We start from the raw sequence: 14,974 nt of genomic DNA on the forward strand, positions 1-14,974 counted from the left end.
ACACCCACCTTAAGTTAAATAAGTTCAGACGCCGTGTCGCGAATCCCATTCTAACCATCGTGTGTAGTTTTATGATTTTTTTTTCACGAGTGTAACTAACATTTACTAACACTGTTGTCATCGACCACCTACCGACGTAAACGTGGCTAATATTTTTTTTAGTTTTTGACATTTAAACATGGAATTAGTAACTAGGTACTCCGAGTACCTACTAATTCCATAATCTTAAAATATGAAAACTAACCTATATAACCGATATATTATCCGATATATACCGACCGATCATATTATTCTATTTTGTTGATCTATGCTATCGGATTACATTAGATAACTTGACCCGCTCCGCGTCTCACGTTTGTTCGCAGCGTGGTCAGAGGCACCCACGCGCCCGCGCCCGCGGCCACGGACGCGCTGAGGCCGGCCATTTCCCGGAATCCTTGTTTCCGATTCCAAAATACCCGACGGCAGCGTACCGAGAAATCTCAACGGGTGTTATTCTGGGGCAATGCCGTGTTCAACTCGAAACACGTAGCTTTCTAGCGAGGTGGCTCTGCCGTTATAAATATAAGATATGTCGCTGACCCCCAATTCATTATGCCGCGAACACTTTTCTCTGCGATTGTAATGTAAGGAGCATTTTAGGATTTGTAAAAAAAAAACAACATTATTAAATCTTCTTTATATTTAATGACATATAGTGTAGGTCGTAACATTTAAATCATTCGCACATTTCATAAAAGAGCTGCATCGGGCCGCGTGCGATCCCAATAACATACATATTTACAAGCTAAAACCATTAGACGGATTAGTGTACATAAACAAGTAAATAGACGTTGTAAATAAATTATATCAATAAGCCCTGTTGTATTTGCAAAGTACTACCACTAATCCATCCTAACAATAGTTGACTACGATTTGTTGTACCTAAAATAATCAAACATTTCAATAAGAAATGTTATTTTTAAAAATTGCAAGTGTAAAAAATCTATAACATATTAGATTATTATTTAAATCAGTCAAAACTTAATCAAAATTATGAAGGCAAGTAGTAATAGTATAAACGTTACATATAGACTAACAATGTGACATCAAAATATTTATTTTGCTACTACTGTATATAGTAAAATTCATTCAACAAGTTATTTGTTTTTACGCTGATTTATAATAATATTATAAAAGTTACACTTAAAACGAAATACTAAAGCTATGGTTTGAATAGCGCTATTATACAAGTACATGCAGTAAACTTAACTTAAAATAATGGCATTATGTAGGTCTGTCTATATAACATTAGACTTGCTGTGGACATTTTATGCTATATAGAAGGGATTTTCATCGAAGATGTCGATCAAACATTTCAATATATTCCTACAAACATCTACTTAACATATCGTTGTATATTTTTAAACTATTTATAAATATAATGAAACCGTAAGTTAACATCGTGAGTATAAAACAAAGTAATAAAACGAATAGGCCGCCCGCAATAGGAACTCGACAGTCATTGTTAACAGAAACTCTAAGTAGCAAATTATAGCGAAAATTGGTAATGACTATTAATTATAGTGAGGCGTATCTACGAGGAGTTATTGAGGTCTGCGTATGGGCAAGAGTCGGCTTCTAGATAACTCTTATACAGCATGTTTCAACTGTTTTTCAATTGACAGGAAAGCAAAATATACTTTTCTACAAAAATGCTTTTATTTACGTCCAATATTCAAGAATATTTGTTTTACTAACTTTTCTTATGTCACTCATCGTCTCTCATTTATTAAGCAAGTGAGTATGTGAGTTAGAGGAAAATTTGTCAAAATAAACTAAAGAGTGGGCTTTTGAATTTTATCATATTTTGTTCGAAAGATTTTTCTTGTGTCCTTCTATAAGTACAATAATAAATGATTACGAGCTAATTCTACACAAACGATGGAAATAATTACAGCGTATTCACTGATCAACATCCCATCACAACTTTGATAAGGTTTACATAGAAAAACGCGCCATTTGTCGACTGATTAAATACATTCTGAGTATAAAGGATACCCTAATTGACCGATAAAAGTGTACGACCTTCATTATATCACCAATGGATAAAAATGTATTGGGTATGTAAGGAAGGTCAAGTACTTACATCATCACAGCAGAGCGCTTTTATGTCGTTTTTTCTCTAAGGCGCATTTCGCGCAATCTCGCGCTCGTCATCATTACGTACACCTCGCGGCGCAAGCGCAACCAAGCCGTATTGTAAATACGGGCATGCATATATAAAACTTGATGTTTACTGAGAAAAATAACCAATGGACATTGAAACATTGTAATATCTATTTACATTTCACGATGCATTGGAACATTAACTTATGATCTAAGCTTTCACAATCAAATATTCAACAATTTCATGGACATAAAACATTATTGTATACTTAAATCTCATTCATAAACCATGTGGACTACGTTGTAACTCGCATTCGTACTTCTCAAATGCACTAAACAGTAAAGCTAAACATATATTTACATCAGCTATCTATGCCGGTGCGCACGCGCAGCTATGGCTACAAATCTTTCGTTTAACGTTGTATATTCATTGTACGGGTTAGAGAACGGGCCGCTGGCATTGTCCAGCCTGATCCACGGAACTTAACTGTCGAACAATCGTCCGCATACAAATGCGACCGCAGAAAGGCACCGAAATTATTTACCTAAAAACTCCATACAAAATCCCTGTCACGTGACGAGCCTACATGTCACCGCACCGTCTAATCGCTATTTAGCATCGTAATGTCTTAACATCCTGTATACTTGTTCCCTCGTTATTCAGACTGCCGATCGCTCTTACTATTATTTAATTAACGCGAGTAGAGAGCCGGGTGCTAGTGAACCCTTCAATTTGCCAATCGCGTTGCTAATTAAGGCGAAAGTTTTGGTCCTCCGGGAATCTCAATGAATTCGGTCTGCGATGCGAATGATGAGATGCTAAAATCTGAAGGGTTCATTAGCATAGCAACTAGACTTTGTAAAACGCCTACATTACTTTTACATAGAATACCCCTTCAAGAAAATAAAAACTGTTGGAAAGTTTTAAAAAGTAGCATTTTGTTTGAGATTCTTTTCTAAAACTCTGTTGGGACATCGTCTACGAATTCAATAAATAGTATGACAATTTCCGCAGCTGCCCTCCGGAATAGTTCAGTGCTCTGCGGCAGATGTCCCTGACCACTGAAATGTCACCGATCTAAACAATTCACAGCTGGCTTCTATCCGCAACCGGAATACTTAACCAATCGTACACTTCGGAGAAACTATCACTCGTGTTTTTTCGAAGAAGATTCATAAAACACGATTATTTTACGAGTGATGAGGGAGTGCCATCAGCTTTACTGAAACTATGATGGTCATAAAATTGCTTCCAAGATAAAAACAATGTAAATTACATCGCGCCGCGGAGACCATTCGTCTCTGTCGCTACTTTGATTTCTCGGAAATGAATCGCGTCGCTCGTGAGGCGAGCCGCTAAAACTCGGAAGGTCAAACACAACATACTATTTATCTACAAATTACGAATGCAAATGGGGTCCATTTTGTTCAATTAAATATACATACTAGAAGTACGAGTAATTAGATGTAACGTTGCATATAAAAATATACGACAGCCAATTTCATTGAAACCGTTAAGATAACTATTTGAAATTACAAATATAGTAAAATTACTATGAATAGGTACCTAGTACATTTTAGATAAAATAGTAAATTAATTTAATTCCAATTTTTAAAAAATAGTAATTGCCATTCGATTAGAAGTATAAATAATTTGATTTTAGGTACAATGATACAATTTGAAAATATATTAGAGGAGACAATGTAAGGAGTATTTTTCAACAAACTCTTAATTAGCACCGCTCGATACTTCTAGGCACACGTCAATCTCACACAGAGATCAGATTAGTCAGTGTAATTTCAAATTAAAACTGCATATAAATCTAATATATTTATAAATTTGACGATTACATAATTTTGATAATTGACGAAGAAGATTTGATATCCTGTGGATTCGCATATTCAATTATGTATACACTGTGCTATTGCGATCTCTGCTATCTATCATTATAATTCTACATTTGCTTGCGGCAAAGTTATAAAAACGTTCGTACGCCTACATAGCCGATAACGTGGATGATATAATTCACAACAAGCCTTATTAAAATTATTCGTTACTCAACTTTATCAAATAGCGGACCACATTTGGGTTCACACAACAAGCAACAATTTTAATAACGTTAATAACGATTACAGATGTTTTTCTTTATTTTGTATACAATTAAAATTCATCGAAATAATGTAAAAGCAATTAGGTAAGTGTGTGAATTAGACTTAACAATGTTTCAACAAATGCAGCTCATACGCCGAATTCAGGAACAAATTGTATGTTTTTTTGTGATAATACTATAATAAACTGTTCCACGATAATTACGGTTGTTATCTAAAACGCTCGGCCGGGCCTCTCGCCTCCGCGCATGCGACCTAACCTCCACGAAACCATTACCAACCAGATGCTTAGTTATTACTCGAATAACAACAGAGCATTCGTTATGGAGAATTAACGAGTGTAATAAACTAATTATCGAACGAAAATGTCGTGCAATCGACTTCCGCGTAAATGCTCGAAGTCGCTATTATCCGTCTATCTGTGGGTCGATTCTGGAAATCGGGCGATTAGTCGACCGGTTGATAGTTTGCGGGGAAGACTTAATGCGCCCGCGCACCTTCCCAGAAACGAAAGCAAGATAGCCGCTAGTGAGAAACGCGATTATAGTAATAACCTCCCGGAACGAGAGAGCCCTTTTCCGATCTCTGTTTGTAATGAGCTCGAGATGGGGCCCTCGGTGTCACTGCGCAGGCGCAAGTCGTAACTCGAAACATGTGCGACAACTCGTCGATCGTAAACGGCCTATAAACGTCGCGCACACAAGCAATTTGACAAGGCCCCAATACACGATTGGAGCCTACAGACTACAGACATTGTTTCTGAGAATTCGCAGTATTTTCATGCTTGCAGTATTTTTACCTTATGCGCATAAAAATAAATACTTTGTGACAGATCAAGCTAAATGTATAAAATATTTAATTCGCCTGTAACTATCATGTAATCGTATGCAACATCAGATGTAAAAACGACTCGACTACATTTAACGACTAACTGGAAACACAACGCAGCCTCTATCTAGTATTTCTGTATATTTACTTGAATTCAATTTCATTTTAATGGCTCACAATTCAAATACGCACGCTAAATTCCTAACATTTCCAATAACGATTAAGTAAAGATAAAGACTTTGCATTTCAAAGAAAATGCTTGCGCAATATTCTATAATATTTCTTAATACACGCTCGTAACCTATACACAGCATTGTGTGCACTTTACAAATCTACCCTAAATATAACATCAACATTTTTTCCTAGGCTTAACGAAGCTATTTTAACGAGGTCCTGCGGGTAATTAAAATAGCTTCATTAAGAGTTGCATTGTTTGTAAAGCGTTAAAAAAGGGTACTAGACTCCGCGCAAAAGAAGAATTGTTCATACAATGTGTCGCTGGGAATACAAGGAAAACGAGGGTCAACTAGGACTTAAAGGCCCACATGCATAAACTTTAACGTTCACACATACAGGAATAAATTTATCTGGTTCAGTGTGGGCGTCGATACTGTTGAATAAAATTACTTTTCTAATTGACTTTTGAAAGTTCCTAATTTTGATCTTCGGTCGGGTCAAGTATGGTAACGCACAGATTGTTAACCCATCCAATATTTAATTAAAAGCTCACGTACAGGCTACGCAACGTTCATTAATTAGCGTCGGCATCTGAGTTCGGCGATGGTGTGTAACGGGCATGAGAACCACGTTCGAACCCAGAGGACAGATTGGCCGAGATGGGCCTAAACTGGATTTTTCAGCTGAATGGATATAAATCTGTCTGAAACTTGTTGAGAGGCCGTAACTAGCAGATAGCAAGGTTATCAAATTGTCGATACTCTAGATTGCAATCTTATTGATAACAATTATTCTATCATTCAACTTGCACCTTTTATCCTCATTATATCCGTTTCTTCCCACTTTAGTGTCATTGACATGATTATGCACTACAATATATTTGTTTAGTTGCATAAAAGTTGGTGCACAAATTTGACATGTCTTTGTATTGTAATACAATATACACATTAAAAATTATGTACTAACACATAACATATTAATAATGTTATTTATGATTTATAAAATAAGTTCTAATGTGCAAAAATTATGATTGTCAAAGTGATTATTTCAATAAAAAAAACTTCTTTACCTTTCTTCTAAAAGATTGTTTACCTTTCTTCAAGTACCTAAACTAACGGGCTATAGTAGAACGTGCTTTGAAATTGGGCATCCCCAAAAATGTGGCGCCCTAGGCTTACTGGCACGTCCGTCACTGCTGGTTGACGTTGACGGTGTCACTCCCAGTCGTCGTCCGTGGAAGAGTCCTGCTGGGACGAGGGGTCGGGCTCCGGGATGATGCTGGCTAAGGTGTGCAGCACGGAGCCCCCGCGCTCCGCCCCCGAGATGCCGCGCCGCCTCATTGACAGTTTGGCGTGCAAGTCCGCCATCAGATTGCCGCCGCTGGCTTTCGTGTCCTGTGCATAATGGAAATTATTTTAGTGTGAAAATTATGTACTCAATTTTGAAGACGTCACCTAAAAATGGATGGATTGTAACATGGAGATATGAGGATATTGTGGGTGGAGTTATGAGGATATCCTCATAACTCCACCCACAATATCCTCATATATGTGGGTGGAAGTAGATAGGAAATTTTGGAAAGAAAAGACATTTTGCGCCGGCCACAAGATAAAGGGATAAGGTATAAAGGCAATGATGATCATTTTCAATCTTTATCTGACCAGGGAATCTGGAGTTTCGTAGTCAAAGACAAAACTTTGAACCTGTATAGATCTTTTAAATTTTACATTAGTTATTTACGTATATCATACGTAGATAAAGTTTAAACAACTATGATTAAAAATAAAATTTTTCGTTAATAGGTATTTTTTGGAAACCTGATAAAAGTCTGATCATCTTTGCTTTGATTTACCATGTTATATTTTATAGTTTATTAAAAATAGATCTTTATCATAGAATTCCAAAAACGCGAAGCTATTTTTTAATTAATATTTTAATAATGGCATTGCATTTTCAAATATATGTATACAGTTATTATTTTTCTATGGCCGTGTTATTGTCTTCATAAACACAAGACCTTTATGTTAAATGAGCGATGAACATCCAAAATTAGTGCGCACAAAGTACTAAACAACATAAACTTTGTGGCATTACCCGGAAAAATTCGGAGAGACGAAATGTGTTCTATGAAACGCTTCGCCAACAGTGTTCTTATCATTTCCTTGACAATCAAATCGGACCACTCTTATGCCAATGGGGAACGGTTCACAATCGTGCATAGAAGATATACTTAGCGTATTTCTTCATTCAATCAACTCATTCTTGGCTTGGAGATGCGAGGCAGCTTTTTGTATGGTCAGCATCAAATTACCAATGGGTTTTTGAGCGGCAGTTTACTGGAATCGCTCGAGTGCGTAGAAAAAATGCCTGTGATAATTGATACTTTGGAAGCCTGCTTGCTGACACAGGGACCAGTGGAAGCACAGATTGTACAAACTGTACTAGCCTGTAGAGTATTTGTAAGGGGTAATATGTAATCAACCTTTTATACCTTTCGTACAAATGTACAAATAAAGAAATCTTATTACAAAATCGTAAGCATTTAGATATTTTTTACACAAAAATAAATATTATTCAGTCTATATGTCAGGTTATGTCAGGTCAAAATAAAAATGCAAATAACATAAATTCAATTTCAAATACGGCTTCTTACGAGAAGTTCGCCTTATAAGATGTCCATGTTCCAATTTTCCTCGAAAACGAAGCTGTCCCTGTCTTTTTTTATTCGTGGACACCAACCGCTACAATAAGCCCTTTTTTGAATATAAAATACATCAACTTTCACGCTTTTTAAAATTAATAAAACGTTCACACGACATGTTTTCGGTACCCGCATTTGTATTCTGTGTACACGAGCCATAATTCTATTTTATAATCGTGGTATGGAACAAAACGCTTTTGTTCAGCCGAGAACAACCTAAAAATGAAACGTTGAGTTTCGACACGCGCGTGGCGGTTGCTCTTGTCCAAAACATTTCAACAGGGAATATTGTGCCGGCAACTATTTCGGATAATATCGAGTTCCGTGTAGGCGGTGATAAACCACGCTTGTTTGCTAAACATCAACAAAAATGCACGGTTTCATCTTTCCCATGTTTTCATAACAAACAGTAGGAAACAGGAATCGAACCACGCAATCCGGTGGGATTAGTGATAAGCACGTGCTCAGGAAGCTCAACGTGAAATAAATAATATATTTTCCTCCAGTACCAATAAAAAAACCAAATAAAAATTTCGTATGTAATGTTTTATTTTGAAATACAATCCTATGAATCAATATTATAAAGTTCTATTGAAACATGTTTCTCGGAGTAAAGCCAATTCAGTCAATATTAGTGTTAAATTGTACTGATACGAAAGTTTCATCAATCCGAGGTAAAATCTAAAGAAGATTGGTTAAACCACGTGACTTTTAACATTCCCTACTAGCATAGCTGCAAATGGCAATCGTATCGTTATCACGATTCATTCCATCTATCGGATTTCCTCTTATGATCTATTGTCGCTCAATTGACCTGCCGTATGCCAGGATCGGGTATGGGCAAACAAAATATAGAAAGCACAGAGCAAACAATAAGAAAATCGGACTATTTCTTAGCAAATTCCATACTTTTGCCAACGCATCGTGGGGTAATGCGTAAAAAAGAATTTAAACTCTTTTTTTTTTAATATTGAATAAGATATGTTGACAAACTGTGCCACTTAAGTGTAGAAAAGGACAAGAAGAAGAGTGGGAAAAGGGTTAAAAAAAGAAGAATGAAATATGTGTGACATGTATAAAAAATCATTGAAATACTCTTGACTTTACTACATCGCCCACATCACAACCAACCCAGTCGCCAAATAAGCCCCAATTACCCAATTGGGGCTTATTTGGCGCTTGGTAAAACTTTTTTCTAATATTAAATTTCTGAACAGTGCCTCGCATGCGGACCAAAGTGGTAACCACAGCTTATCAACGCCTGCAACACAAGGCTGTCACGCTCACGTTGTCTACTTGATGGCCTAGGATCTTTTGTCACGGAACCTGTTAGTGGTTTTCAAATTCAAAATTCAAATTTAAATAATTTATTCAGAAATTAGACCTTCAAAGGTACTTTTTCTCGACAATTTTTATATTTATAATTATTTCTCACAAGCTACAAACTACTGGCATTTCGGAACGACCACTGTTGAGAAGAAATGCTGAAAGAAACTAATTTGAACAGTGTTGGTCCCTATCATGCCAGAAGGGCTTACCATTAATTATTGTTTCTTACAATGATTTTTTCTAATAATATATAAAAGTACATAATAATGTACATAGTCAAAAGGTATATCAAAACAGGTTATGATTGTGATCCGAGTGCAGATTAAAATTTTTTCTTTTTTCACAAGTTTAGATACGCTGGCTCGTGAATGATATCTGGGCTGACGCCATTTTGTGGAAAAGAGGCGGGTAGGGATCGCTAATCAAAGCCACGAGGCGTTCGTGTCGGAACAAAAAACAGTCCATTGTGTCGTGCAACTTTTACCGTCTAATGATAAAATGATCCGATGTAACTGTGATGTTTAGCGGCGATTATAAACTGATCAACCTCTTTATTTATTTTCCGCTTTTGGTTTAATTACGACCAGTTATAGAGCCTTTTATTGTCCAAGGATAATTTTCTCATCAGGTTACCCAATATTTGTAATCTCATCATGAGAATAGATACTATACATACACACTCCAATCTCACACACGTTCAATCATGCTTGTATAATCGATATTTTGATACAATCAGCATTTTTCATTTCACTTTAAAATGACCATTTTGGTAATATTGATACAGGGGACATTTGGATATAATGGACTTTAGCGACTAAAGGGAGAAATTGACTTTTTTTTAACCCATATTGTAAAAAAACACAAGTTACAAACGTTGAAGACGTAGACGCCATGAAGTTGCGACGATAGCGTGCAAGACTCCACCCCTAATGCCGGCTGGCTACACACTATCGGCGAACTTGTATGATGCCGACGCGAATGAACGTACGTTGCGTAATTTGTGTGAGAGCTTTTATTTGCACAAGAAAAAAGGCAAAATTTGGTGAGCAGTTTGCCGATAGTGTGTAGCAACGAGCATAACAACGAGCCGGCAGAAGTTCCGAGTAGCCAACAACAAACGCACAGTAAGGAGAAGCGGCAGTTTCGCCAGAAATATCGATTCCGTTTAGCGGTGAAGTAAGACAAATTAAATTTCTAAAAAATGTCTCTTTCAATGGCCTCTAATTACGTGTGACATTTATTCTTAGAAGGTGAAGTAATTAGGACAAGATAAAATTCTTTTTGCTTGTCCCTTGAATTAAGTATAACGAGCAAATAATAGATTTCTAAGATGTTATGTCTATCAATGCTATTATTAATTTATCATTTACAAGATTACTGGATATAATACTGAAACTAATGTATAATGTGGATCGCAAGTTAACCGAGCACAGAAAGATACATTCTTAACTTTTCCTAGCGCTTTTGTTTAACGAAGCCAACTTGCGTGCAATTGGCCGCTACGTCGACCTTTAGTGCAATACGACGACAGTCGCAAGGACCTTACAGCCGAAACAGTAACAGCGCAAAGGGCTCCCCGATGGGAATAATGTGTGTTATGGATCGGATGAACAGTGAATATAGAAATAGATAATGCTATAATATAAAACTATGAGTCACTTCAACAAACAGTAAATAAAATGGGAAACATGTAACGACTAAAGGGGGTTATTAATATAAAAGACTATTTTATTTTTATATATATTTAGCATCATTAGATGAAGAATAGATTTTTTTTTATTCTAATCTAAATAAGAATTTTATAGCATAACGAACGCGCTAAAGCTTAGTAGCATATTAATAACGAGTGATAACAGACACAGTTAAAATAACCGTTCACGAATTTTTAATAATACCTCATCCCTTATCGAGGCTCCCAATCTAAGGGGGACGTAGGGGCTCGCCCCCACTATAGATAGATAATTTGATAATGATAAGATAATCGGAAAATTAAATAATTTCAAATCAAATTATAAAACTATAAGTGTTATTTTTTTCTTCTGGTTGTACATTGTTTTCATATTCGCATTGTTTGCATTTCATCGTATGAAAATATTGCGAGAATATAATTTATGAATGCTTTTAAACAAATGGTATTTTTCATAAAATATAATAACAATAATTATGTAATTAAATATTCATTAAAAATACATTTCTAACTGTTATATGTTTATAAATAGCCTCAATGAATATTTACATATTATACATATTTTTACGATATTAATTTAAAATAAAAACATCTTCTGAGTAATTCCCCATGCCTATTATTACTGTAGGTACAGTCAGCAACACACAAACCTACCAAATTTTATTGCAAACTCGCACCCATCACCACTATTGATAAAGTTCGATCAATGGAGTCGTTTAGGTTCTAATCTAAACTTTAGAAGCTACGCATAAACTAAAAAGAAATAAACAATAAATAGATAAAGCATAGTATAGCAAACAATGATGCGTCAGTCCGCCGGGAAGATAGATATCACAATGGCCGCCACTGATACTATTATCATTTACTTATCAGACCCATTATTCGCTTTCTCAGAAGGGAAATTATCCAGTACGCAATTATAAACCAGCGGCTACTTCCTTGTGCATTTTTTGATCAATGTTAACTTGTTATTTATTATGAACATTCATAGCTGCAGTGACTCACTCATATTCACAAAAATTGTGAAACTGACATTTAATTCAGCGCCAACTTAATTTTTAATTAGGACTTTGGAGCAAAAAGAACTAGCAGTCATTTCACGTTTCACTTTGCACTTGCGGAAAATCTCATCGTATCGTAACCTGAAGCTGCATGTAATTGAACGCTCCTAGATCTGACCCCTGTGTAACACCATTTCCACCCGACCTTGGCGGAGGGTTGTTAATAAACAAAATTAATATCACGAATTAATTTACAAATAGTTTCGTCAACTTCATCGCTAATTTAGGGAGTAGACGGTTAAACATATCAAACTAAACTGTTACTGCACGTTATTAACACAGCATGTTCAATTGAATAAGTTCCTGAAATTTGGAGCCGGTATTCCGGAAAATGTAATGACAGAAATAATTAAATTCAATAGCAAAGACCTCCCCCGCAAATTCCCTCAATAAAGCAAGCTTTGAATTTGAAATGCCAACACCATATTTTAAATGCAGAGGATAAAAAGAAATACAGATAATACGTTATTATGGAAAAATGTTCAAATAAGACGAAAAAGGGATTGAAGACCTCAATGGCGCTCTGGTTAGCGCGCTCGGCCTAAGTGGTGGCTATAGTGGCGGTTAAGACACACAATGGTCGGTCATAAAATGGGTGACCAAAAATTTATTATCTTGAGCTCCTCCGCGCTTCGGAAGGCACGTTATGCCGTTGGTACCGGTTGGGTCCGTTGTGGGCCCATGTATGGTGGGCCTTGGGCCCATACGCCTTATCCATCCCACCATTGAAATGGCTATTGATGAAACAATTGATGAAGACGAAAAAATCTCGTTATTACATAGAACACAAAAAGTAGTTCTCATTATAATTATTCTCCTACAGATAACTATTAACTCGCCACTCTGAAAACATTGCCATTATGATCCGACTCGAACATTATATCGATGGGAGACACGAGCGCTTTAAAAATTATCATAAAAATATAAATGAGTCGTAAATTCTGTTGAATAACATATTATGCAAAACATCTCTACGAAATCATTACTCCTCAAATTAATTATTATGGTTCGGCGTAGTCGAGTAATCAAGTAAGTCCGAACTATGCAATAAAATGGTTCCACATTTAACTTTTTAAAGACACACTGAAAGTATCATCAAGGTTTTACATTGTAAAATTAATGCATTTTTATTGTAATGTATTTTTATTGATTGTCGTTAAGTCTTTAATTGGTTTAAGATTTCTCAGAAGCCAGGTTTAGGTTTTTGGAATGACAAGTGCCAATTAAACCGACCGATCAGATATTTATTACTCAGCCGAAGATAAAGAGGAAACCACAAAATCAAAGTCAAATCATTTATTCAGAAAATAGGCCTTCACAGGCACTTTTTCACGTCATATTCAAAAATAAATGATGTTTACCAAAGCTACAAACAATAAAGTACACAATAAAGTACATGGTCAAAAGGTATACTGAAACATCAAGTGCTGATGAAAGGAATATATATATAACCAATATAATAACCATATATATATAACCAAACAAAAAAAAACTTTTAATAAAAATCGAGCTGACCAGTTCCCCCCGGCAGCACCCGTTCTCGAGTTGACGCGTGAGTCAGCCATCGCGAAGCTCAACCACAATAGAGAACCCCCCGACCCGATCCACGACGCCGCTACCGGTTTGACCATTTGAGTGTGCATGACATACTCGATCTCCATAATCTAACATAATAGATACCTATGTTACTTTCAGACACTTGAAGATCGCAAATCACGTATATGTTTTACAAGTAAATGTCAAAATATATGCAATAAACATGTCAAGAAAATATATAAATAATTATAAAAAGGTATAAGATCAAGTGTGAGTGGTAGAAGTTTTAGGAAGGGTCCAAGTTTTTTTTATCATTTAATTAGTCGCTAATTGTGTAATAAGCATTAGCCATCAAAGCATTTTTAATATATGATTTAAATTTTGGCATTGGCAAGTTAATAGCCTCTACAGGGAGTTTATTGAACAATTTTACACTTTGAACTTTGAACACCTTGGAACCTAACCACAGGAATTGAGATACTGTATCGTAATATAATATATCTTAAGGTGAATAAACGCTGAGAGTTACAGGAATAAAGTCCCTATTTCCACTAAAATCGTGAGCCCAGGGTCTGCTTTGCTACTTTTTCGTCTCCACTTCGCACGGTCGTCGGCATCCCTAGATTTCAGACTGTTGTAACGCATATCATCCTTGACCACATCAAACCAGCATTAATGGATTGACCGACAATGACTAAACAAGAAACCTCATGAGGGAAAAAACAACACTTCACGAGTCACAATAGATCATATTAATAGTAATTACCTACGTAATTATTTCTAGCCCTACGGGTCTGTCCCGGGCGAAATCTATTGTTGGTACAAATATAGAACGATTAATTTACCCCCACACAAGTTCTTAGTATTGAGAGGTTATTTATACTGACAGATGACCCGCGCGCGTGTGTCGACGGCTGAAAGATATATTGGATCGAACGGCAACGTGATGACAACGATATCGGGAACAGGAACTTATACGAATATTAAAAATACATATTAATTTAGCTTCAAAATGTGATACAAAACGCCAAAATAATTCAAATATAAAACGGTATCCCTATGAAGCCTCAAGTTGACTCGTCGCTACAGTAACGGTTGCAAAGGCAGAGTAGATCACGTCGATGATAAATCTGGAGTCGACCTCAACTCCTTTCGCTTTATAAAGCGGTATTCTAGAAGAATCTTTGAAAGGTGATATCGATCAACTTGAAAGTTTATTACAATATAAAAAATATGAAAGAATAAAAACGTAAACTTGAAAGTGATTCTTGAGAATTGGATTGAATTAAAATTCCTAAAATATCAAGTATGTCTTAACGGCTCAGCGTTCAAGTAAGCTCTTAATAAAATAAAATTGAACAGGAAATAATGCCAGGTGGAATTTTCCCGTCAGTCAAC

General features: G+C 36.0%; 1 protein-coding gene across 2 annotated transcripts in view; it reads right to left on the minus strand.

Moving 5' to 3' along the window:
• Window positions 1-4,424: 4,424 nt before the first annotated feature.
• Window positions 4,425-14,974, minus strand: part of wash (washout) — a 32,945-nt gene continuing 22,395 nt past the window's right edge. For both annotated transcript variants that reach the window (XM_053751435.2, XM_053751434.2), the window contains exon 6: window positions 4,425-6,656. In XM_053751435.2, coding sequence (XP_053607410.1) covers window positions 6,477-6,656 — 180 coding nt within the window. In that variant the 3' untranslated portion in view covers window positions 4,425-6,476. The remainder of the gene's footprint in view (window positions 6,657-14,974) is intronic.

This window comes from Plodia interpunctella, chromosome 11 (genome assembly GCF_027563975.2).
Source record: "Plodia interpunctella isolate USDA-ARS_2022_Savannah chromosome 11, ilPloInte3.2, whole genome shotgun sequence".
Classification (NCBI taxonomy): domain Eukaryota; kingdom Metazoa; phylum Arthropoda; class Insecta; order Lepidoptera; family Pyralidae; genus Plodia; species Plodia interpunctella.